At 50.0% G+C, this 26237-nt stretch overlaps 1 protein-coding gene across 2 annotated transcripts; it reads left to right on the top strand.

Moving 5' to 3' along the window:
• The first annotated feature begins 2929 nt into the window (after window positions 1-2929).
• On the top strand, window positions 2930-21539 carry MCM5 (minichromosome maintenance complex component 5). 2 transcript variants are annotated; one of them, XM_019515309.1, is made up of 17 exons: window positions 2930-2986; window positions 3146-3326; window positions 5443-5569; window positions 5702-5830; window positions 7329-7501; window positions 9751-9906; window positions 11822-11988; window positions 13630-13801; window positions 13983-14094; window positions 14989-15132; window positions 15532-15597; window positions 16952-17128; window positions 17644-17756; window positions 18665-18793; window positions 19598-19740; window positions 20441-20568; window positions 21100-21539. In XM_019515309.1, the coding sequence occupies exons 2-17, from the start codon at window positions 3160-3162 to the stop codon at window positions 21199-21201; spliced, it is 2205 nt and encodes a 734-aa protein (XP_019370854.1). In that variant the 5' UTR covers window positions 2930-2986; window positions 3146-3159; the 3' UTR covers window positions 21202-21539. The 2 variants fall into 2 exon arrangements, with proteins under 2 accessions (XP_019370854.1, XP_019370855.1); XM_019515310.1 differs by lacking the exons at window positions 2930-2986; window positions 20441-20568; window positions 21100-21539 and adding an exon at window positions 20270-20364 and having other exon boundaries at window positions 3087-3326.
• Window positions 21540-26237: the final 4698 nt, after the last annotated feature.

Below are 26237 nucleotides of genomic sequence, written 5' to 3'. Positions count from 1 at the left end.
ACTAAACTGGTATTTAGTTGTTCACAATTCATTTGCGTTCCAGTCATCATGCCTCTCAGTCCAAAAATCCTGACAACTTCCCTCTAAGTACAATAAATTGCTATATGAATTCAACTCGACAAATAGAACGCTTCCACAAACTAGCCACCCAAGTCTCCCTAAGTAAACAACATATTCTACCCCATCTCCCACCCATTCCTTCACTCCGGGACAAAAGGCACACTGGTGTCTTGGTCAAGATGCCAGAGTTCTTCTGCAGCAAGTGGTTGACATTACTGAACTGGTCCTTCATGAGAGGCAGTTTAGAGGGCACCCAAGGAACAAGACAAATACATGAAAAAAAACAAGTGGTGAACCATGCGGCTCTGGGCTTTCATCCACATTGTTTAATCTCCATACCAATGTACATCCACTTACAAAAGGTTATTTATGAAGACAATACCTGCTTCAGAATTGAAGCATAGATGCTGAGTGTTGACCTGGACAATCTGCATCATAAATATTGTAGTGGGTGGTGTCTTCAATTAAGGGCAACCAAAATAGTGAGGTGTGTATTCCATCTTCATGGTGCTCCTGCCACCCACGAACCTAGCATGCTACTTAATGGATAATACCTGAAACTTAAGTCATATCTAGTGTATGAGTGTGTGACCCTGGACTGGCATCTGAGTTTTCAGAAATATTTAAAAAAGTCAGGATAAATATTAAAAATTTTAAAACAATATCAGGACAAATAATAATCTTTTCAACAAATGGCTTAACGTGGACAATTAGTACATATACCTTTTAGATGTTCACGTTTGCCATCTGCCATTCAGCCACAGAATACAAGATTCCAGGTTGGTGCTGTTTTATTTTTACAGTGCTGATACCCAAGTGCACATGACTGCGTTGTTTCAGATCCCTGGGGGCCCATGTATCCATCATAGCCGCCAGTGCTTAGCAGCACAGCACCACCCCACGATTGCCATAAGCAATCTGCTCTGGAGCTGGTAGAAAAGATCTGTGCCAACACCAAACAGCTATTGTACTGATCTCTTCAATCCACCTACAGCTCACCAGCAGGCCCTCTCAGAGGTTGAGAGAGGCCTGGGCCAATTCCATTTTTTAAGGCTCCCGGTATATTAAAAAAAAATTAATTCATAGTGCACTACAGGCAATGTGGCCCAGTAACGGGACACAAGTTTAAAGCTGTATGATGAACGTCTTCTTCTTTCAATCCTGTCAGTGAATCTCTGTCTGTATGTATAACCTCATTTGGAGATAACGTCAAAAGTCTAAATTTGAGGCCCTCTGTGAGTGAGAGGCCCGGGCCACATGGCCCTCCTGGCCCCCCCTGTGATAGGCCCTGCTCACCTGTTATCAAGATGCCCTTGGTGCTTCCAGCATATATATCCAGAATCACACTAGGAAGAACGGTTTTCATCAGTGATAACAAAATAGTTGGCTGTCATCAACCCTCTTGCTCATCCACCTCTTTTCAACCCTTGTGCTGTCTGTGGGCTCTGCCAAATAGGCTCTGGATTGGCTCAAGTGGCTATGCAGCCAGCCTTCACAGATGTGGACAGCATAAAAACTCAAGCTGCAGTCATGGCCAAGTACAGAAAATGGTGCACTGTTGATGAGTGCCCTGCATCTGGATTCGAAAGACACTAAATACAGCAAACAAAGAAGCAGCTGCAGAAAGATGTGTGTTTCCCCCCAGAAAGGAGACAGCATCTTTTCTATGGTGATCCTCATGTTACCAACAGAAGGCCTAACCCAAAGCCCCATGAATTAGGCAAGGTCAGGCTGAGCACTAACTTCTCAGATTTTAGATTAGTCCCATACGGAAGCTGAATAACCTTCTAAGCTCTCACGTCAAATCGATGCCGCAACCACTTCAGACTCAAGAGTTGCTGGCTTCCAGGGGAGACATTTAGCCAGTTGGACCGTGACACTTTGAGTCACAGAATATGAGGGTAGGAAGGGACCTCGGGGGTATCTAGTCCAACCCCCTGCTCAGAGCAGGACCAGCCCCAACTAGATCATCCCAGCCAAGGCTTTGTCTAGCTGAGTCTTAACAACCTCCAAGGATAGAGAGTCCACCACCTCTCTGGGTAACCTGTTCCAGTGCTTTACTATCCGCCTGGAGAGAGAGGTTTTCCTACTACCTAACCTAAACCTCCCTTGCTGCAACTTAAGACCATTGCTCCTTCTGAGGGTTTATTTAACTCCTCATTTTGTCTTGTAGGTTATATACCCAAGTTGGCAACAAACATAAATAAATAAAAACTAATAATAATAATAATAATAATAATATAGTTTGGGGATGAAAGGGGCCCCTGGAGGTGTGGAGGGAAAGTGGGGCTGAGCCAGAGCCTGCTTGTCTTGCATGCCCCCAGCTCAGGGTTTCTTTTTCGTGTGACCCCACTCATTGCTGAGGAGGCAGGTCTGCTTAACTAACTGTGATGTGTAAGAATGGGCCATACTGGCCCAGTATGGACTGCGGGGTCCCCACCAAGGGGCCAGATAAGACAGCCCCACCCGCCTGTCACAGACGGCCTCTCTGGGCACTGCCACACAGGTCATTGGCTCTCTCCTTCTCCCCCCCGGCCCCGGCCAAAATAGTTCCGTCCAGGCGATTGCCTCCCTCCTCCCCCTTTTGCCCACTCAGAATGGTTTCGTCCAGCCGCCATCTTGCGCCCATGCCCTCCCCCTTCCCTTCGCGCCTTTCCCGCCAAACTGCTTTGAGCCCCAGCTAGGGGAGGGCAGAGGGGCGGGACCTCGACGTCTCCACCAATCCGCTCTCACCACCATGGCGACCCAGCCGCGCGCTTCCCGTGAGGAAAGGGATGGAAGGAACCTGTCTGGGCCAATCAGAGGGGGCGGGCTAGTGTCTGGCCAATAGGGGCTTGAGCCGTAGAACGCCCCATTGTGACGTCACTTTGGTTTTGCCGCGAAAACTCAGTGCTCGTCGCAGGTCGGTTCCTGGGGGCGAGCGGAGGTGCGGGTGGGCGCCGCTCCGGGGGGAGGGGCTGGTCCGGGATAGGGGTCCTTAACCCGGGACAGCGGGACTGCTTGCGGGGCCCGGCGCGGAGGGTGGCGGGGAGCAGGCACCGCGGGATGCTAGGCTAATGGTCCCCTCTTTCCGCCCGGCTCTCAGGAGCAGCCTCCACCATGTCCGGCTTCGACGACCCTGGCATCTACTACAGCGACAGCTTTGGGGGCGACCCGGCGACGGACGAGGGGCAGGTCCGCAAGTCCCAGCTGCAGAAGCGCTTCAAGGAGTTCCTGCGGCAGTACCGCGTGGGCACGGACCGCACCGGCTTCACCTTCAAGTACAGGTGCGGGCGGCCCCCACCTCTGATGGCCCCTCCGGCCCATTTGCTCTCTGCCACTGTTTGCTTTCTTCCTGCTGTGCTCCCATGGGCCATGGCTAGCTCTTCGGGAGCCCTCTCGTCCACCCCTTCTAAAGAGCTTCTTCGTAGGAGACCGAATATCTTTATCCCTGTTGGGACCCAGGCGGAAGCTGAAGCCTGGAGAGGCCCAGCATTTTGCCAGGAACTGGGTGTCGAGCTAGTGGCGGAGCCAGAGATAGAGCCCGGCTCTTCCCCTCTGGTTCCGCTTCCCCCTTGGGATGCTCCTTACAAACCTGGGACCCATGCTCCTGTGCCTTTAGTTGTCCCATGCAATCAATTGCCTCTAGTGGCCTCCCTGATTAAGGGAGGCTTATAGTTGCCTTGTGGGCCTAGGGCCACATTTCCCTTGGCATAGCAAATAAACCTGTCTGGTACCCCATCCTCTGGGTTATGCTGTTTCCTGAGGGCCTGCCCTGCAAAATCGGGTCTAGATCTGAATGCCATGTTTCAGGCCTGTCATCCCCGGGGTTCTGTTCGATTCTGTCTCTAGTATAAATCAGTCGTGGGGTTCCAGCCCAAGCCTTTTGGGATCTGTGAACAGGCAGTCCCAGAGCAGCGGCCGCACGCGGAGCCGTGACACAGAATTGTGGATGGTGGTGGCAGCCGCCATATGCAAGCTTCCCCCTCTGCTGCTCTGGGACCGACCGCTGCTACTGTCCGATGGAGAGGAGTTTTAAAAAGTGCAGGATTTAAAATTCTGGATTTTGCTATCCAGGTTTATGAGGTTATACTGTAGTTCGTACTTAAACTGCCTGGCTGTGGTCCGTGTGATGCTGGTGCACATTAATGTTAAACTCTGATAACCACTGTGGCCACAGCTGCCCCTTGTCCAATGCCATTTGTGCATATTGAAAAAGTATTAACATGGATGTTACCTCTGTCCAGCAGTTTCCATTCCTTTTGCTTTCACCATAGAGGGCTCGTTACTTTTCCTGCCATAAAAGACTACCTGTAGAGCAGGGGTGTCAAACTTACCCGGCCCCACAGGCCACATGAGTGGCACAGACCTACACACAGGCCAGATAGGGTCCATGGGTCCCCCTTCCTTTCCCTTTCCCCAGCATACTGATCCAGCAGCTGTTCCACACAGTCTGGTTCCTAGGCTGTGCGTGCTCGAAATCCCAGAGCAGCCAGAAGAGGCACTGTGTGCTGTGGAGTCCACCAGTGACCACACTTCATGCAGTGCCTCTCCCAGCAGCGCCAGGACTACACCATATGCAGCATCTGCTGCAGCCAGTCCAGGATATGCGCTACACACAGTGCTCATGAGTGCTGTTGCCATACAGGTTGCAGACTATCTGAAGCAGGAGCTGTGCAGCACGCATCCCGTAGTGGGCACCACCTGCAATGCAGTCCAGGCAGAGTGGCTGTTGCATACAGTGTGGCTGTTACTTCAGCCAGAGTATGCTGCATGCAGTATCCATTCCAGGCACTCTGGGATTTGCCCCATGTGCATTGTGGGTCCCAGACTGGCTGGAGCAGCCACTGGATCAGGTATGCTAGGGGAGGGAGGGGATGGGAGGCCATGGGCAGGACTAGGCCTGAAGACCAGCCCCATACCACAGGCATACACAGTGCCCCATGTGAGTCTAATTCAGGGGCGGGCAATTATTTTGGGTTGGGGGCTGCTTACTGAGTTTTGGCAAGCCATCAAGGTCTGCATGACATGCAGTCAGGGGCTGATTAATATTAATTTTCTAAATTTTTTAGGGGCTCTCTGGGCTGGATAGAATGGCCTGGCAGGCTGCATCCAGCCTGCAGGCCACATTTTTCCCACCCCTGGTGTAATTGGACCCAGGGGCTACATGGCAGGGCTCCATGAGCTGGATTCAGTCCATAGGCTGTATGTTTGACACCCTTGCTTTAGAGCATTTTGCATCTGCTTTCTACATAGCTGGAGGGCCACTTTGAATACTTTGTGTGCGATAGTTTCTCTTCTGTTACAATTCCCTGGCTCTGGGCTTGCCCAGTTGCAGGCCTTTAAGAAAATTTGCCTGGTGCTTTTTTGCCTGCAAATCCTTACTCCTACCTCATCTTGCAGGGATGAGCTCAAACGGCATTACAACCTGGCTCAGTACTGGATTGAGGTGGAGATGGAGGACCTGGCCAGCTTTGATGAGGACCTGGCAGACTACCTGTATAAGCAACCTGCAGAGCACCTACAGCTGGTAAGGATGGGAAATACCGTGGAAGGGAGCACACCAATGACTATTTTATGTAGAGCTAAGAGCTGGTGTGCCACGAGCCATTTAGCTAACCAGAGTGGTGTGTCAGTATAAGCTGTATTATTTCTTAAACAGCTGGAAGAAGCAGCAAAAGAAGTGGCCGATGAGGTCACCCGTCCTCGTCCATCAGGGGAGGAGACCCTCCAAGACATCCAGGTCATGCTGAAGTCAGATGCCCATGCTGCCAATATCCGTAGCCTGAAGGTGAGTTAAATCCACCCACTATGGTGAGGTGGGAAGAAGACTAAGGACAGAACTTGTCCAAAATGTGTGTGTGTGTTGAGAGAGCTGTTAGTTGTTGCTGGCCTAATCAAGGTTAAGTTCATCTCTGTCCATCTAGGCAGAACTGCACCAGATGTGACTGCAAGTTGTGACTTACTATGATTGATGGGACTCGGTGTTAGGGTTACCCCGCGTGTGGTTTTTGTGCTGCTTTTACTGTATTGCTGTGAAACTTATCTAGCTAAAGTAGTACAACCCCTTCATGTGAACAGAGTTAACCCACCAGAAAGTTGCTTATAGTGGTATAGTTTATTCCTCTAACTTTAATGAGTTTTATCAATGCATAGACATCATTACACAATTATAGTTGCATGCTTGCTAGAGGTTGCACTAGTGCAGTGGTGCTCAATCTTTTTGGCTAGTGGGCTGGGTGGACAGTGCCTGCTTCTTTCCTGGGCTGGATCCAGCCAGTGGTCCTGATACAGTGTCCAGCACAATTGCAGCAGGGTTCCATCCAGCTGTGCCTCAATTCAGCCCTGTGGGAGGGGAATGGGACTTAACCCAGTCCCACAGTGGGAGGGGGAGGGGGAGTGGTCCAGCCCTGATCCAACTTTGGGGCAAAGGGGTGTGATCCAGGCCACTGTGCAGACCTTAATGTTTGGGAACTTGGCAGTGGAGAAGGGCGGCTGTCTTTGTTGCCACTGCTCCCCTGCTGCCAAATTTCCTGACATGTAAAGAGTGCTGCAGGCCAGAGGTTGAGCACCCCTGCATGAGTGTGACTTTCAGTAAAGTATTGCATCCCTAACTTAAGTAGTTAAATAATACAAAGAGTGCATGTACACCAGCTCTAAGTAGCTCTGGTGACAGAGGAGTATCAATTGATGGTATTCTAATGCAGACACTCATTTGTTGGAGATAATTATATATCTTTCTTAACCACTGTCTTTATCAGTGCAGTGTCCAGTACAGTAGTAAGAGACTGGGCTATCACTTGAAAGCTTCTCTTTTAAGATGCAGTTCAGTTACTTTTTTGGTGAATGGTTGGGCAAAGCCACCTGTCTTTTTTTGCACAGTGAAAATGGCTGCTTCCCTGAGATGTAGGCCACAGCTTTGAGCCCTAGTATATTAAAAATGGGGTGGGAGAGGGAAGGCAGGGCACAACGGAGCACGATTGTTAGAATGATACTTGTGGTGTACACTGAGGTCCAGCTATCTTAACTTTCCTTTGTAAATGGAACCTCAGAGAGAGCCCCTGTGAATGGTGTCCTCTTACTAAAAGCAGCAGGTAGTTCTGAGTTACTGCCTCTTGTGGGTGTGGGAAGGCAGCATCCCTCAGCTCCCTGAAATGAGTAGCTGTCTCCATATTGCCCATACAGCAACCTGCCTATAATCCTTGACTCCCCACATGTCAGGTCTGCAGGTCTTCCTCACTGTGCTGGGGTACATTTCTCACCTTCCTCTCCCTGTCTTTCTGCTTCAGTCTGACCAGATGTCCCGTCTGGTGAAGATTCCTGGGATCATAATAGCATCAACTCCCGTGAGAGCCAAGGCCACCAAGATTTCCATCCAGTGCCGCAGTTGCCATAACACCATCAACAACATCACTGTGCGGCCTGGGCTAGAAGGCTATGCCCTGCCCAGAAAGTGCAATACGTAAGGACTGGAGGGAGGTGAGGAGCGGGTGGGGGATCCTTTTTGGAGTACAGGAGGAGAGGAGGAGGGGACTTGTTAGAAACCCGGTGGTCCACCCTCCACCTATCTCTGAGTTTCCCTGGGTAGCAATGAATGCTTCATGAATAGTGCACTGTGCTGGGGTCTAATGAGACCCCAGTCATGATCACAGAGGAACTGCTATCATGTAGGGGGTCTGAGGACTCTGACTAACCCAGCTGATTTATAAACCAGAGCTGAATGTGTGGGTTGAAACAAAAGTGTAATTGCCAGAGTTACACACCTTCTCTGACAATCACCTAATTTCATTTGCCTTTTACCTATCATGCTATCCATGACTTCCATTCCATCAATGCTGGTGACTCTCTGCTTCTTCTCTCAAGCCTCGCCTCATTGCCTTATGTGTGTTGATCTTCTCTGTTTCTTTTCTTCCATCTTGCTGTCCCCGGGGTCCACCCTACTAGCCCCCAGGCCCATCTCACTCCAGCCTCCCTTTCCTACACTCCCTACTTGTACTGTAAAGGGGAAGTCCTCGGCAGACTTTCTGGTAGAAATCCTATGACCAGAAAGACTTAGTCCACTACATACATGTGCTCTCTGTTTCAGGTCTGCCATCTGCTTGGTGTAAGCAGCTCTATTTTATCCGGTGTAATTGAATTTACACCACAAGCCCAGCCACTTGTTCACCACCTAGGCTCATTCCTATCTCCAGGTCTCTCCACAGGATCTTGCCAGTTCTTTCCAAAGGAAAACTGGCAAAATACTTCTGTTCCCTGTTTGTCTGTGTCTACCTGATGTGTCTTGGCTTATATGTAGCTTGTAAGGTCTTTGGGACAGGGGCCCGCCTTTTTGGTCTGTGTTCGTACACTGTCTTGCCTAGCAGGGTCCTCACCCATGACTAGGGTATTGAGGTGCTTTGGTGATACAATAGCCACCTTAAAGAATAGTCATTACTCTTGTTCAGCCTTAAAATGGGACATTTGCCCACAGGCTTTCTTCCTTCAGCAAGTCAGTGTCACAGAAAGCTTTCTTGCTTGTTTCACATGTGGTATCAGGAACTCTGTGTCACCCAGTCAAGAGCCTGGCATGGCCCAATGTTTAAAGTAAAATAGACCGTCTTTGTGAGCACTTGTAGTTTAAAATGACAAGACATCTAAATTTAGATGTGTCAGAGGACCAGGAAAGTGATGCTAGGACTGCCAGTATTTCTGATCACTTTGACTCCAGACCCCTTTTGTTGCTTGCAGGTTGTATAAGAGAATATAAATAAAATTCCTGGTTAAATAACTTAACTAATAAATTACCTTCCCCTGTCTCCCATCAGTGCAGGATTTTTCCTTTACTGTGTGTCATATTGTGATACCCTTTCTCATTCTAATATCTCACTTGTATTTTCCCTTAAGAAAAAGACAGACTGCTTTCTTGAAGTATGAAGAGCACCTTCTCTCATATGTGTTGCAGCCTCGTACACTTCTGTCTCTACTTAACTATTGTTTAACCAGATTAAACATATGTAGGCTTCTTTGGCAAGCTTTCCCATATATCAGCCCCCTTAAGGTTCCTTCCAACACAATGATTTCTACCTGAAGTGTCAGCAAGTCCAGACTCATGGCATCTCTTTCTCGGACTTCTATTGTGTTTCTCATTCTCCTTCCCTTGATCTCTGTCTTATGCTGCAGACTCTTTGGGGAACAGACCCTCTCGCTACCTGTACATGTGCTGCTTATACAATGGGGCACTGGTCTCTGTGGGCACGTCTACACAAGATGCTATGTCGCTACACATAGTGTCGGCAGGCGCTAACCGTGATGCTGCTACTACTGCGCAGTAGCATCAAAAATGGCTCATGCACAGTCAGGGGCATGAGTAGACATGCCCTGTGGGGCCTATAGGCACTTCTGCGATACAGATAGGGGCTTCCAGTGAGCCCTTCTTGCCACTAGACCAGACTTGGTCTCACAGCATGTTGACGTCTTCAGTTACAAATCTGCTTGCTTTTGGAGCTCACAATTAGGAGACCCTTTTAGAAAGGGGTATAGGACCCTGAGTTATACATTTCTGCTTGCCTAGCTAAGACTAATTAAGCTGGAATAAACAAGAGCAGATTCCGTAGTCAATACACGTTGCATGCAGCAAAGCTAAAGACCACTTGCTGGCAGTGTCCCCTGAGTTCTAATGACTCTTAACTAGCTTCTGGGACTGATTTTCCTTAACTGTCTCCCTCTGCTCAGGGAACAAGCAGGGCGCCCGAGGTGTCCCCTGGATCCATACTTCATCATGCCAGATAAATGCAAGTGTGTGGACTTCCAGGTCCTGAAGCTCCAGGAATCTCCTGATGCTGTGCCTCATGGGGAGATGCCCAGGCACATGCAGCTCTATTGTGACAGGTAATCCTGCAGCCCATCTCCCTCTCCTTTCTCAAGGGTCATTTCAGGGAGGGGCAGTAGAAAATGTGGCCATCATAGATGATGGGTTTAGCTGGGTTTGAGTGAATCTGGTGGGCTTTCCCTTGTACCCAGCTTCTGGAGAGGGGGCAGGGATTTAGGATCTTTTATTGATCCATATTTGTATAGCTACCTTGCAGAGGCATCTTGAGGTGTGCAATGGCTGCAGGCACACAAGCCCCTGTAATGGGTGGCTGCTAGGCTTTGGGTCCACCTGCACCTCCAAGCCAGCCCAGGCAGTCGTGGGCATGAAGGACTCATCCTGTGCAGCTAGTCCGGCTACCAAAGTGCTCGCCCACAGCTGCAGTGGCGTTGCCTCCATGCCATAGCCCAGTCAGCTGCTGCCCATGTGTGCCAGGCAGGACCAGGCTATCATGGAGTCCCAGCTGGCTGGAAAGGGCCCTGACCCCACAGCCCAGCCCAGGCTGGCCCCACTATCTGCCCTCCTCACCCGGGGTTGAGCGGTGCCAGCTGCAGACTCTGTTGAGGGTGGGTGCAGAAGGGCTGGGCCGGCCTCAGGGGCATGCCCCTTCCCAGCTGGCTGCGGCTCCATGACAGTCCGGCTTGGCCTGGGTGCAGGGAACTGGAAGAAATCTGGGCATGCAGCTCCCACAGCCCCAGCCTGAGCCACAGCCAGCTAAAAAGAACCTGCTTCTGTGGCCTAGCCCAGATGCCCACCCTCATCAGTACCCACAGGCTGGCCTGGCTCAGCTCTGCAGTCCCAGTTGAGATGGGCAGATGGCGGAGCCACGCCAGCCAGCTTTGGTCACATCCCCCATCACGCGAGTGGCCAGTGGGGCAGAAAGCCAGGCAGACCCTGGCTGGGGTCCCCGGGTCTGTGCCTGAGATGGAAGATTAAACTGGCTCCCTGCCCCCCTTCACCTGAGGCTGCTGGGCTCCTGCCACTGTGTGCACCCCAGGAGGACACGGAGGGGCATGTGCCCCCAGATCTGCAGGCAGGGCAAGGGTGGGCTGCTGCTGTGGGCTGGGTCTAGGGAGTGCCAGGCTCTTCCCAACAGGGGCTGAGCCATGCTCCAATCAGGGTGGGCAGCAGCAGTGCTGGAGGGGTGGTCTGGGCGTGGTAGAGCCACCCCAAAATTCACCATAGCCCTGAGCATAGCCCGGCCCAGCCCCCCACCAGGAAGAGCTTGGCACCACCCCGGCCCCAGCCCATAGCAGCAGCCTTCCCTGCCCCGTGCACAGATCTGGGAGCACGCGCCCCCATCCGTGCCCTCCCAGTGTGTGTGCAGCATCAGGAGCTGCCTTCCCTCCCTGTACTCTGTCTTGGCTGGGCAGCACCTGCCCCTGTCCCAGTGCCAGCCCCACTCCCTCTCTCACCATGGGGACCTCAATCTATACCCCTGCATGCCCCTTCCCTCCCTCCACCCCTTCCCCCACAACAGACTTACCAGCCAGTCTCTGTCCACACTGCTGGGCTGCATATCGGAATCGGATTGGTATTATCCAATATGGCTCGTTAAAAATCGGCTGTTGATATCAGCCCAAAAAATCTCTCAGTGCATCCCTGCTACTCACTTGCAGATTGGTTCAGTCTGAATAGGTTAGACTAACCTGCAACGATTGAATCAGTTCAGGCTTAGGCTTTTTGAATGTGTGTACTTAGCCCTAGTGACAAGGTACTGTAATAGTGCTTCCTGCATGCTTCAGACACCAGTGTAAGTTTACGAAACCAGTTGTAGATTGTACAAAATCATTGTCACTTTGTGACAGTCTTTAACATGTTCTATATCCAGGCCTTTATTTTGGTTGGGCAGGGAGAAGGAGAGATGAAGGGGATGCTCTCATCCTTTTATTACATAAAAATCACCTTCCTTTGCCCTCCTGTTTCTCCTCTAAGGTATCTGTGTGACAGAGTTGTCCCTGGGAACAAAATTACCATCATGGGCATTTACTCTATCAAGAAATCTGGCCAGACCAAGAACAAAGGCAGAGACAACGTGGGTGTGGGGATCCGAAATGCTTATATCCGTGTGGTAGGGATCCAGATTGACACTGATGGCTCAGGTAAAAACTTGCTTTGGCCCTCCCTGGTTCACAGTTCAGCAAGGCATTAGGAGACTATTGTGAGCAAAATTCACCTGGGATCTCCAGCTAGAACTACTTTTTTCTGACCAACCACAGTATGCATGTATCCATACAGCTCTTGTAATAAATATCACAGGCTAGACTGGATGGAAGAGAGAACCTTAGTGGTAGGTGCTCCACGTGTACAGTTCTGGGTGGCTTGTGCTCTATTACAGCATTTCTCAACCTGTGGGCCGCAAAAATATTTCAAAGAGTTGTGAGCAAGTGGCAGAAAAATGCAAGAAAGCACAGGTTTCACCTTGCTGGCTGACAGCGTTCCCCTTACAGGCTGCGCAGCCTCAGCACTCTCCATGGAGAAGAGGGCTTGGTTGCCCCTCTTGCTCCCACTGACTGTGCAGAGATCAGCTCGGGCAGGCAGCTCATTGCAGAACCCTGACTCTCGCTCCCCGGCTGGCTACAATTAGCATTCAGTAATGCCCAACCAAGGCTTTGCCGCAGGGGCCCGCTCACTCCCTTCCCCTGGCAGCAGCAGCTCTGGTTCTGTGACAGCAGGGCCCGGCCCGTGCCACTGGCCACTTTGTGCTACTAGCTGAGGCCCTGAGGGTGTCTCCAGCAGCCTAGAGCAATGAGTCCCAGCCAGGGACACCCTTGGGTGTTAGGGGATAAACGAGCAGATCAATTAAGTCAAAAAGCACAGGCTCTGGCTTCTCCCAGCCTGGGCAATCCTTTATCCCCAGAGCTGGGCCCCTCTGCAAGCAGTTAGGTGCTGGCATCTGTAGTTATGGGGCCATGTAGCCTCAAGTCCAGTGAGGGAGACATGGGAGTCCAGAAGGGTTGAGGACCACAAGCCATTTGCCTGGTGAGGCTGAAGTCAGAGAGTTGTCCTTAGCCTTGTTAGTCTGAAGTCAAGCTGAAGGCAGCATGGATTTGCACCTCAGATATACACACTTTGCCTGGTTTATAAGGTACAAATTTACCCTATATATATGGGCACCAAGGCTGTGGCGGAGCAGGGGACTGTGACTCAGGTTGGCAGGGCCAGGGGGGATGTGGGTTGGGACAAAACGGTGATCTTTGCAAATGGATCCTGGTATGAAAAAGGTTGAACTACTGCTCTATTGAGTAGGGAACTGCTAAAATCCATCAGAGTACATAAAGGTGCCCTCGTTTTTTGTTCAGCTGTCAGTTCTTCCCCTCACCCCCAAAAGCATGACTTTCTAGGCCAGAACCTCTCTTTGTCCCTCCAGCATGAGCCATCTTCCCACATTAGACGCAGAGCTCCTTTCTCTTTCTTCTCTTTGGTCACGTTTTTCAGAGGCCATTTGCCATCAGCTGAGCCAGCACTGTTGCCTCTTTATTTTAGAACAGAGCAAAGGCATGCAGTTTCCTCATTCAGAGGAGCGCACTCAGCTGCTTGTGACAAATTTTCTTCCCTCTTGTGTCTAGTTAATTAATGCTCCTTTTCCTTGTGACCTTGCTTATAGTCCTATTAAAGTATCATGGCTACTGTGTGAGGGAATTGGGTTTTGGAGAAGGATGAAGCAGCCATTCAGGCTTAGTCTGTTTGTTTCGTAATGACACTTCATTCAGTTTTTTCTTCTCCTCCATCACGTCTTTTAGGCCATACTTTTGCTGGCTCTGTGACTCCCCAAGAAGAGGAGGAACTTCGCCGACTTGCCTCCATGCCCAACATCTATGAGACTGTTGCCAAGAGCATTGCACCCTCTATTTATGGCAGCACTGACATCAAGAAAGCAATTGCCTGCTTGCTGTTTGGAGGCTCCCGCAAGAGGTCAGGGGAACAAATTGGGCAGGGCACAGTGGGGCAGAAGTAGACAGAAGGGTATTTGAGGCACACAACCCTTCTAGGGGTTTTATGGCTCCAAACAGCTGTATGTTTCTTGTTGGCAATTTTGGTTTATTTGCACGCTGCCAGAACAAGAGCTGATTTCCCTCTCTTGTCGTCTTTGCAGGCTCCCAGATGGATTAACCCGCCGAGGGGACATTAACTTGCTGATGTTGGGAGACCCTGGCACAGCCAAGTCCCAGCTGTTGAAGTTTGTAGAGAGGTGTTCACCCATTGGGGTAAGTGTCATGGGTGACTGGAGTTCCTTTTTGATGCTGATTGCATGTTGAAACAGCTCACTTTTTCTCAAGTGGCACTGAGAACAGGAACCAGCTGGAAATACTGGAGATGGTTCATGGTGCAGAACAAAAACCATCTTGAACCTCCATAGCAGTACCTGGTAGGTGGGGTGGAGTTGGTGGATATGCAGACTTTTTCTGCTAAGCAAGAGAGACTTGTACGGAGTGGGCAAATCTGAGAACAACCCATGGGACATTCTTGCTGGGTCATTCTTCAGAGCATAGCTGTCATTTTGTCAAAATGTTTCACTGAAAGTCTGAAGTCCTGAACTTCTTTCTACCCTAAGGTATTGTTCAAGCTGTGTTGAGCTGCATGTAACAAACTGAATTAGCAGAGAAGCTAGAAGGTTAGGTGCAGTAGCTTAGACTGCAGCTGTCAGGCACTGAGCTCTAAACGGAGACCAAGCATGAAATTGTTTTCATCCATGTTTGTCTATAGTCTCCACTAACACAACACCTGAGCACCTTGCATCCTCAGAGTAAAACAAACACCCCACTGCAGCCTGCTAAAACAAGCAGATAAACTGTGCTCTAGATCTACTGCACTGTCTGCCTACAAGCCATCTAGTGCTTTGCAACTACTTAGCCCGAAGCCTAGTTGCACAAAAATACCTTGCTCTGAAGAATGTCAGTCCCTGGCTTCAGTGTAAGCTGAGGAAGCAGTAGCCATGGAGCTCCCAATAGCCTATGGCTGATGCTGTGCTGAACTGTGAATGCTGAGCTCTGCCTCAAGGCAACAACCTGTTGCTGTAGTTCTTTTGTTCCCTTGTTGAGATGCACAGGATCAAGGGCGCCATGGTTTTTGATGCATTCTCTTTTTGTGCCTCCCTTCAGGTATACACCTCTGGGAAAGGCAGCAGTGCAGCTGGCTTGACAGCCTCAGTGATCCGAGACCCCTCTTCCCGGAGCTTCTTTATGGAGGGAGGAGCCATGGTCCTGGCAGATGGGGGAGTGGTGTGCATCGATGAGTTTGACAAGGTAGAGACACAGCATGCAGAGGTTTCATAATGTTGACTTGGAGGAGGAAAGGAAGGGAAGGTTGACTGCCGTATTGTTCTGCTGTGGCAAGGAAAGGAATAATGCCAGAAGGCAAGGGGGGAAGGGATAATCTTTTCTTTTGAATGGAGGCCTGTCTACTGGAGAGACAGGGCATCAAAAGGGGTGCCAGGAAATGCACTTCTGGGATAACTTTTGAGTCTCTCTCTTATTTTTAATGTACTCAAAATTAGTATCCTGGAGGAAGTAGGGAGTGTTGGATGCACATGGCTGTGTGTGACCCGAGACTTTCTTGGCATTCAATCCCAATTCTGTTGTGAGGTTAAGTCACATGAAAGGTGTACCATTCTACCTCTTTTTTCTTCCCCAAACTTTACCAAGATGCGGGAGGATGACAGAGTGGCCATCCATGAGGCTATGGAGCAACAGACCATCTCCATTGCCAAGGTGAGCTGCTAACTGGGATAGAAAGTGGAAGAGGTGAAGAGAGCTGAGTCTCTCCACAAGCAGGGTGTCCAGCTCTGCAGTTGTGGGCCCTTGCCAGAAGGTGGCCATCCCTCAGGAAGTAGCTGGGTTCCCTGCTCATGTTTAGGCATGGGTGGGTTACTGGCTGGTCTGATCCCAGATCAAGCTTTGCTCTCTGACAGTGTTTTGATCCTACTAATCTTGAGACTTGCACTCAGACTGTCATACAAATACACGCTGGCCATCGTCCTTTGCCTCCCCTCAGCTCCATTACCATTAGCAGGTCTATGCTCTGCTTCTTCCTCCCTTCCTCCCCACCCCTGTTCCTCCTTCTGCTCTAAACCTTGATTCTGTTGTTCAGATCATTTTTCTTCTCCATGTTGCATAATCTCCAGGCTGCATCTATTCTCTTTCTCTTCACCATTCGCCCTTTGTCATAGCATTCCTCCTCATCCTGGGCATCTCTGACTCATTGTTTACCTCTTCATTCCTCACAAAACACCATGGTGAACACAGTTCTTCCTGTACTCGCACTGCAGCTGCCCCTCTTGAGTTCCATTGTCTGGCTTGCCCTTGCAAAGTGAATCCAATTTCTGCTCTTCTCCTTTCCTGCCCAGCCTGCCTCAGTTCATCTTTTGGGTTTGTCTGAACAGTGTGACTGGCTTCCCCTTTTGTATCCTTCAGGCCTCTTTCCCTGAGTTCTCTTAAGCCTCAAACATATTCTTTTCTCGCACTTCCCCCCCGTCTTCTCCTTGTCTCTTCTGAGAACTCACTTTTCCCCAAGAGAAGCCAAGCCCTAGAAAGTAGCTGCAGCTATCCAAATAGTGCAAGACACCTGGACTAAGCAGTACCCACTGCATGGCCATCGTGTGCTGCTTGGTTCTCATTCCCTAACCTGCAGGTAGTTGGCTTACATGGTAGACACTTCAGGGCAGGAGATTTGTCTCTACCTGCTCATATAGCACCTATTGCTCTGAGGGCACTGTGTATCAATTATGGCTCAAGCTTTGGGTAATCTTGGTCAAGGAAAACTCCATGAGGCTTATGTAACTGAATAATCCCTCCCTCGTGTTGTTAACCCTGGAAACTTCTTCCAGTATTGAACCCGCTTAGCCAGTTGGAAAACACTTACACCGCCTTATTTAAAGGCTGGTGTCTGTAAGGGTGAAAGTAGGAATCCTATGAACCAACTAGGCCCTTGCCTGTAAGGTAGAGGAAATGGTGAATGTCCTTCCCCTACCCCATCATCCATCCCAGGAAGCTGCTGGTAACCCCAGTATCTTCTGCTAACAGTATGGTGGTTGTGTTGATTAAGCTCTTGGTTCTGCCCCCTCAGGCTGGTATTACTACCACTTTGAATTCTCGCTGCTCGGTACTCGCAGCTGCCAACTCGGTCTTTGGACGCTGGGATGAGACTAAAGGGGAGGAAAACATCGACTTTATGCCCACCATCCTGTCCCGGTTTGACATGATCTTCATTGTCAAGGATGAGCACAATGAGGAGAGAGACATGGTGAGGGCCAGAACTGGTCTTTCTCAGTGGAGGGAGGTGGAGGGACAAGAAGACAGCAGGCTGACCACCTAGGAGTTTCCCAGCTGATCATGTGACGAGGACAGGGGGGAAGGCAAGGGTCTGCCTTCCTGCCCCAGTGTGCCTGGTGTCAAGCAGTTAGTTGACCCAAGATGCCTCAGTCTCTGACTTCTAAGCTGGGACCTGTTGCCCTGCTTTAGCAAGACAAGCACCACATAGTATAGCCTGAGAGCTGGGGAGAGGAAAAGTAGTTGAATTATGTCTTCCAGGGTCTGCCAAAGGTGTCTTCTGTGGTGCCTAGTTCTGCCCACAGAGATGATGCTGCTTTCTGCCATAAAAGTGGTAGGACCCAAAGACTTGAGGTGGAGGTTGAGAACAGCAGTGCCCATGTGCTGCCCTGACTGGCTTGTTCTGCCTTACCCTGGGGTGAATGTCTAGGTCATGCCATGAGTGAGAGAGTTTTCATTGTTCAACGGTCTCCGTTGCTCTGCTCCTAGATACTGGCCAAGCACGTGATGTCACTACACGTGAGTGCCCTGACGCAGACCCAGGCTGTGGAGGGTGAAATCGACCTGAACAAGCTGAAGAAGTTCATCTCCTACTGTCGCACGTAAGTGTGTGGTAGCCTTATGATGCTGTGTCAGAGCAGCAGAACTGCTGGCAGGTTACACAGCATGACCTGCTTGGTGGTGCCATGCTGATGTGCTTTCAGTTGGGACTTCGGGTTGCTCCCAGCATTTCTGGACCCTGGTCGCTTCATTTGACTTCACTGATCTTGGCCTCAGGCTGACCCAGTTCTTTAATGGGGCTGGCAGAATTCCAGCTCTCCAGTAAGCCCCCAGTGCAGCAGGTCGCTCACTGGGGATCACAACCCCAAGCAGAGTGGGGAAGTGGAATTGTGAGCCTATTTTAAGCTTTCCAACTCCATAGTTACTCCATGAATAATGATACAGGGATTTACCACATATCACAGCTGTTCTGCGGTAACTGCTTCTGTGCCTGCAGTTGCCCCTAAAATAGGTGAAAGCTGGACTGGGGCAACTAAGCCCTTTTTCACTTGGGTATAAGCTACTCTGGTGTAGTTCTCACGCAGGGACAGTTACCACAGAGCAGCTGAGGTTCAGCAAATTCCCACTCATTGTTAGCTGTGCATATGTGAGCAGCAGTAACTGCATGTTGGGGTTGCACTGAATTATCTGACTAAAAGTGGGGTCACAATGGGGAAATGCCTGGCAACCACTGCCCTAAAAAGATCAGTCCTTTTCTAGCCTGTGATCCCAGTGATAATATGGTCACCCCTAATCTCTGTTTGAAATTGTCACCCAATTGAAGCTTTATTTTTTTTTCCCAGTGGAGTTGAGATTTAAACTAGGCTGGATTTTCACAAATCTGTTCTGGTTTGCTGTGGAAGAGGGAGAGCCCCCCACAACACTGTCTTAAAGTGTGGGCAGGGGGCTAACCTGGTGCCTTGGCCCCAGAACTTGCTGGTTCATAGAGCTTCCCCTTTCCTTCTCGCAGGAAATGCGGCCCTCGCCTGTCAGCAGAGGCTGCTGAGAAACTGAAAAACCGCTATGTCCTGATGCGTGCTGGTGCCCGGCAGTATGAGCGAGAGAGTGAACGCCGATCCAGTATCCCCATTACAGTCCGGTGAGGGCAAAGTCCACCTGGGTTCAGGGTGGGAAGCAAAAGGAATGTGAATCCCAGGAGCTTTGAATAATGCTGCAAAAGGAAAATGGCTTTTGTCCCAGTGCCACACAATCACCTGGAGGATGGAGGAGGCTCAGACTGATGTCCAGGCCTGCACTGAGTTAAACCCTGCTAAAGCCACCTGAGCTCGGTCTTCTAAGAGCTTAACTCCAGTAGACGGCAGCTTCTCTCCTTTGTTCCCACCTCTGCTGACTTGTCTGTCCTTAAGGTTATTTCTTCCAGCCTAAGGGTCATGCAATTGATGTCCTTTTATTTACGACCACAAAGAGCTTTACAGGGAACAGCCCCAACTATGTATTTGTCAGTGATGCAGAGATGGTCTAGACTGCAGTTTGGACTCTATTCTCTGGCAAGCAGAGAAGGCTGCTTCTGGTTAGAATTGCTTTTCCTATTCTATCCCTAGTATATAATGGTGGTCTGAACTATCACTGTCTGCTTAATGCTAGCTTTGCTCCACTATCAAGTGCTTGGGAAGATCTTGGAGACACTAGGACTCAGCAGTGACAGGCCTGGGCTCTGCAAGCTCTTGTATAATGGTAGCATTCCCTTTTGTAGGGGTGAGTGTGTGTGGGGGATGTGATGCCCTCTTCCTGAAAGGATCACTGACCGCCCTAGCACTGCCTCAGGGATGCCTGCAGTGAGCACTTTGTGGCTTGAGGAATTCCCTGACGGGTGAATACAAGTGCAAGTGAGTAGAGGACCCACAATAACCTCATTTAAAGGGTTTCTCTCTTTGGGTGGCAGGCAGCTGGAGGCCATTGTGCGGATTGCAGAGTCCCTCGGCAAGATGAAGCTGCAGCCGTTTGCCACCGAGGCAGACATTGAAGAAGCCTTGCGGCTCTTCCAAGTGTCCACTCTTGATGCGGCCATGTCAGGCAGCCTGTCAGGTGAGGCAGACCAGGCATGGGTGCAACCTCCATTCTCACACAGAGGTTTCTGTGGTGAGGTCTTCTGGGAAAACAAACAAATGCCACCTCTCCAGTATGGTGCTGTGTGGGAGGAGAGGGGGGAGGCCTGATGGTGACCCTAACCCCTCTCTCCTGACAATGCTGGGTGGCCATGAATGCTCTTCAAGAGAGGCAGGATGATGCATCTGGCAGCCAGGGCTCCTCATTTATTTTGAGACATGCCTAGTTGCATGGTCATGGTCCAGAGGGAGGGTTAGGCAGTGACAAATGCACTTATGTAATTGGGGAGGGAGCTTAGACTCTCATAAGTGCCCTGGAAAAGGAAATGGCAAGCCTGGGTGTTACCTAGCTTGGAAAAGTCCAGGATGGTGGATTGTAAAGGCCAGATTCCCCAGTGAAGCCTGGATTCATGTAACTTATCCTTTTGAGCATGCTGTTACTGTTGAAAATACTGTTTGTTACCTATTAAGATTTGCAGAGGGGTCTGACTTTTTTTTTTTTTTTTAAGCTGTAATGATGAGGCTTCAACTTGAACGTGGAAGTGGAGCTCAGTAACTACTGAAGTTTTCTCACCTGTGGGATTGCACTCTGCCTCTTTCATTTGGTGTGGGTAGGGCTGGACTGGAGGTCACATGGAAAGTAAAATTTTGAAGGATCTCATCGAGTATCTTTTCCATAGGAGCGGAGGGCTTCACAACCCAGGAAGACCAAGAGTTGCTGTCCCGAATTGAAAGACAGCTCAAGCGCCGCTTCGCCATTGGCTCTCAGGTGTCAGAACACAGTATAGTCCAGGATTTTGTGAAACAGGTGGGTCCACTGGACAGGGACACTCCTTGGTGGGGCAGTCCGAAGGGCTATGAGAACAACTGGCTGACTGCAAGGCAACTTAAGAGTATGGAGGCTCCTTTTCTGAAATGTGAATAGGGCCCTTCTGGTGCTTGTGTGAAACCAGAGAGGCAGGGGCTGGTTGGCATTCTGGGAAAGTGGGGAGTAGATATTCTCCACTCTTGAATACTGTATGTGGGGCTTCTTGATGGGTCTCAGGAACCCAGAATACCTGAACACAGCTCTGGGTCCTCCTGTACCTTCCATTCCAACCAGAAAAGTCAGAATTACGATAGGATGAACTGAGAAGAGTTTCTCCTGTACTACAAGACCCCTTCTCAGTGGCAGGTGCACATCCAGCAGTCTTACATGACTTTTAATGTAAAGATTTTTCACTGGATTATGATGAGCTTTCCTGGCTCAGCTGCCATAGCAGCTGGCTTTGGTAGGGAAGCATTGCATGAACTCAGCAGGTTCAGAGGGCTGTGTCATTCTCCTCTACCATTCTTCCAGAAATACCCTGAGCATGCCATCTACAAAGTGCTGCAGCTCATGATGCGCCGTGGCGAGATCCAGCACCGCCTGCAACGCAAAGTCCTCTATCGCATCAAGTAACCTCACTTCCCTACCTTCTTGCTCCTGGCTGAAACCATCCTAAGGGAACCCATGCTGGTGGCTGCTGCTATCGCTGAGGATGCTTCTATCAGAGTTCCAGAGTTCTAGAAGAAACTGATGACCCTGCTATGTATTAACCTCCTACTCATGGAGTGAACTTCCAGTGTGGGGGTTAAACAGGAGGGATCCTCCCTTTTCTTTTTTTTAACTAGAGTTCATGGCAGGAAAAGGCCATACTTTGCATTTCAGATGCTCTAGTAAATATCTTCTTGATGTTTCCTAGGCTATCAGAAGGTTTTTGGTTTGTATAAAATAAAATATATGGTGGTACTGCTGGATCTAGTGGAGTTTCAGATGGAGAGGGAAGTTTCTCTCAGGTCCCCCTAATGCAGGGGTGGGCAAAATATGACCCGCAGGGCGGATCCAGCCTGCCAGGCCATTCTATCTAGCCTGCGGGGCCTGTAAACATTTTAGAAAATTTTAATTTTTACCTGCCCCTGGCTGCCTGTCAAAGATGACAGATGCCAGGGGAAACCGGACCCAGGGGGAGCCAGTGGCTGAGCAGCAAAGCCCACCTGGCTGCACCTGCCCTCAGACCCTCCTCCCCTCCCGTCCCCCGCCCCCAACTGGAAGCCTCTGCAGCTTCTGGCCTGGTGACCCTAGAGCTGTTCCCTACCTCCCTCTGTCCAAGTGGAAAGGCAGATAAGGAGAAACTGCTGCAAACCACGTGGTGCAGCCTTTGTGTACATAGGGCTTCCTCCCCTCATACTGGCAGGAACCTCCTGCTTTCTCCTTACTCATGAGTGTATCCCATAGACTTGCTGTTTGGGGTTTTTATGTTTAAGGGCTCAAGGTAGCATGACCCAAATACAATGATAGATGTTTGCAGAATGAATCCCCCCGCCTACAAATCCATCCATACTTTGTGAAACTCCTGAGTGAGGGACTTGAAGTCCTTCATGCTTCAAGCCTTTTCAAAGCAATGAAGCCCATGTGAGTTCAATGGAAGTTAAGCTGTGTTTTAGAACGGGTGGCCATCTGCAGCATGGACAGCCTTTGTGTGGCATGTGGAAGACGAGGGAAGGGACAGGCAGCACAGAGCAGGAAGCAGAAACTAGAGCAGCAGAGCGGTAAGGGGGATCAGCGTGGCATTTGGGAGGGCATGGGACTTAATTTGTGGCATACCTGCCAAAAAGTTTGCTTTCCACTGTTCTAGAAAGTGATCAGACAAAAAAGAAAAACTCAGGTGGATTATAAAATGACTTCACTAGTAATAAGCAATCAGGACTCATGGTAGAGGTGATATCTTTTGTTAGACCAATTAGATTTTTGCAAAAAAAAAAAAAAAAAGGGCAATTGCAAGCTTTAGGGCACAAACACCCCTCATCAAGCATCGGAGAAAAGATTGTAAAAGTTCTCTTGGGTAGAAACGGAAGTTCATATTTCACAGGAGAGTTGAAGGTGTGGTAGAATCTCCTGTTTGGAACAGTTCATTTTCTATGCAGATTAGGCTTGGCAAAAAGTTGGAATAGTCTGTTTTCCTTGAAGTTGTTTAGTGGTAAGCAGGATGTAATGCATACTTAGCCAGTAATACATATTTAATTTCTAATTATGTAATACATAATTCACTAGTAATACATACTTAGTCAGTAGGGGGCACTAGACACTCAGGAATAATACTACATTTGCCACAAGCTAGTTATACCTCTGTGTCATAACTAAAGATGTGTGATCTCTAAGCAATAGGAAAAAGTAAATCAGCTTTGACACCTGCGTAGTCGCTAGTCATAGCCTCTGTGATGATAAGCCTTGGTACTGCTTAGCTAAGGAAGTGTTCTCCAGTTTTGGGTGGGGAGTGTTTGTAATTTAAGGTCATTGTCCAACCAAATTTAAGGCAGACTGCAGGAAAAAGGCTTTCACAAAGAATCAATGTAAATTGTCTTGAGGAAAGGTTTGCATATGCAGGCAAAAACACAGAGCTATGTACTTTGGCCATGGCATCCTGGTGTAGTTGTAGCTACAAAACTCTTCAGTGAAAGATGCTGCGAAGGTGGTTCAGGTAGAAAAGGACTTAAGTGCTGGGAGGCAAACCAGTCTCCTAACTCTGGTGGCCAAACTGTGGCACACATGACTCAGACAGTCTGTGTGCGCCCCATGGCAGACTGGGGAGGGAACAGGCAGCACAGTGGCAGATAGAGCAGGAAGCAAACCAGCAAATTGGGCAGGGAACATGAGGAAAGAAGTAGAAAATAGAGCAGCAGATGGGGCTAGGAACACAGCTGGGAGCAGAAAGAGCAGCAGATCAGGCCAGAGAAGGAAATCAGAATAGCACTTGGGGAGGGTGTGGGGCTAATTTGTGGTGCATTTGCCAAAAAGGTTGGTCTCCACTCTCCTGATAGGTAGCATGGGATGCTGCCTTGTGGACTTGGGGAAGAAGAGTCTAGTAGTTGGACAGGGTTTCTGAAGTGGAGGTGCCACCACCCTAACAGTTCCTGTTGCATTAAACACCCACCATGCACCAATCTCCCACTTTTGGTGATCACAGGCTCTTCCTTCTCCAGTGTTTGTTCATGCTGGCAGTGACAGCTACAGCAAGCGCTCACAACCGTTCAGCTTCAATGTGTAGAGATCCATTGGCAGGCCAAGCTGCTTAATGAAGGGGAGGTACAAATGCACAAAGGGCAGGCCAGACTGCACCAGTGTAGCTGGTCCAGATTGAGTAGCACCATCCTAGAAACCCAGATTGTGTCTATGCTGTCCCTAGGCTTTGTCCTGAGTGTTGTCATGGAGGGTTTCCTACTAGTGTCCTCCTGCTCCAAGTGCACCAAGCCCTGGTGAGGTTATAAAACTGCTGTGGAGCTGTGCTACATGGAAGCTAGCAAACATGCCTGAGACAGGGTACCTCAGGCATGTTAGGGCTGGGTGCCTTGTGCTGCTTTAAAGCGACTTTCTTAGCTCTATGAGATGGGGGTTTTTCAGGGTGTTTCCTTGCCCCCCTGCAATGGCTCAAGCAATGTGGACAAAACCTCAAGAGCTGAAACCGGAGAGGGAGTAAGAAAGAGGCTTAGAAACAAGCTGTCTGGCACATCTCCTTGCATGCCACGTGGTATTCTGTATTCCCCCGCAGGAGCAGACAAGAGCACTCAACTTAAATGCTTGAGCCGGCACGTGCACTGTTGTGCCCAATTACATGTGCTGTGCCTTGCTGACCTTTCTCAACCGGCAGCCTCGCTCCCTGGTGCTCTAAAGGGGAAAGAGACGCAGCTAATTGGCCTGACCTTCACAAGGAGGCTGCATAAGGGATGCAATTCCAGAGCCTTCGCACCTCCCTTTCTGGCCCTGCATTGGGGCAAAGGGGAGGTCAGACTGTCTGCGCCCTTCTCAAGAGCCCCTAGTTTTGGATGCATTCACGCCCTATAGTTCATGTGAGCGAATTAACTGCAAAGTTACTGCAGGGCCTGAAAGCAAGAGCCCCCAGCACACACTGGGGCTGGTGCATGTGTTGGGAACTTAAAAAGTGTGTGCGTACATGTGTGTAGCATCACGCTTCTCTGAATCACAAGGCAAGGTGCTCCTAGTCTCTGCCAGCTGGAATTGAAGATTCATATGGCCCCTCCTCAGAGCACCCTTAGCCTCGTGGTAAGCCATGCTCCTGGGTTTCTCTCAGTGGAGGCGCAGGCAGAGTGCTGCACACTTGCCACAACCATTTAACCACTCAGCAGTCAACAAATAATGTTCAAAGACAGTAACAAGCAGGAGGAAAGAGCACTCCTCTCTTTTGGGGTGGAAGGAGAGAGATCAATGGACTTGAACTGTGCATTCAGCAAGCAGGGAGTGCCGGACAGCGCAGCCCATGCCTGGTGGCAGGTTTGGAGCACAGTGGAACTCCTGGCAGTCACCTTTGTGGCTGTACCCATGCCCTCCTGTTCTTGCAGAGAGCCAGGCGTTGCTGCAACCTCTGAGCCATTTGTTTTGGTCCTGGGTGCTTTCAAGTCCCTCTGCTTTCATGACATAGATTAGACAGCTGGGTTCGGCAGGGATGGAGGTCATGCGACTGGATGTAGGAGTGAGAAAGTGAGATGGGAAGAAGCTAGGTTTGGGACCGTAGATATATAAATACAGGACATGGGACAGTATAGCTAGAGGGAAAAGATCCCATGGGGTTATCTGGCCAGCACAGCGATGCTGGCTGCTCCTGCAGGAATCTGACGCATGACACCAAGTGGTTTGCCAGCTACGGGCATTTCTCAGGGGGCTGTGTGAGGGAGGTGAGTCTGCTGTCAACAGGATTATACTCAATGTTTGTGCTAAGCCACGCACGCTCCCCCACTTTGCAAAGGGCACCCAGCCAGAGAAGCTGGAGCAGTTTGAATTTGTTTCCTTGTTTTGTTTCTGCTGAAAGTCCCTGACAGCCAACTGCTGTGGCAACAACCTTACACGATATAGCAAGCAAAGCGAGGATCACAGCCAGCTCGCTGTGTGCCTCCTCACCCCTGACATGGTGCTGTGACAGCATGTGGAAACCCCATCATGCTCCCCCTGGGCCCCAGTGATCCTTGGGGCTAGCAGGCAATGAAGGCAGGGACAGGGCAGGGCCACGTCCATCTAACACCCGAGACGGAGCTTCTTGCCTTTCCCTGACGCAGGAGCACTCTTCCCACAGGGTTCTCGGTCCTCTCGGGGTGATAAAAGTGGCAGCGAGAGGGGAACTAAAAAGTGGGAACCTGAGGAATCAGTGTCTGGATCAGTGTCCAGCAACAATAACACTAGAAACTGAGCAGAAAGAGAAATGTCCGTCCTTTCTCTGGACCTTATCCAAGGTCCCTGATTTCCACTGGCTTCAGTGAGCTTTGGCTCAGGCTTTGTGGGGAGATCTATTGATTGCTGACTGAGTAGAGAGGCAATGCACTTCTGCTGGGTCCCTCTCGTCCAGTGCTTTTGTGGGTGGCAGTGATAAATGCATTCCCCTACAAGGCATGCAGCTAGAGAGTTCAGGTTGCTGGAATCTAGCTATCACGTGAAAACTGGGTATTCTA

This window comes from Gavialis gangeticus, unplaced genomic scaffold, assembly GCF_001723915.1.
Source record: "Gavialis gangeticus isolate Ggan-Ray unplaced genomic scaffold, GavGan_comp1, whole genome shotgun sequence".
Taxonomy (NCBI): Eukaryota; Metazoa; Chordata; order Crocodylia; family Gavialidae; genus Gavialis; species Gavialis gangeticus.
This window is presented reverse-complemented; position numbering and strand designations above follow the sequence as displayed.

What these genes read in the sequence shown, in the direction of transcription:
- MCM5 (XM_019515309.1), top strand. Translation starts at nt 3,160, where the DNA reads ATGTCCGGCTTCGACGACCCTGGCATCTACTACAGCGACAGCTTTGGG. An exon ending in GGCTTCACCTTCAAGTACAG is followed by an intron (nt 3,327 to 5,442) that starts GTGCGGGCGGCC and finishes CTCATCTTGCAG; the next exon opens with GGATGAGCTCAAACGGCATT. An exon ending in CTGCCCAGAAAGTGCAATAC is followed by an intron (nt 7,502 to 9,750) that starts GTAAGGACTGGA and finishes CCCTCTGCTCAG; the next exon opens with GGAACAAGCAGGGCGCCCGA.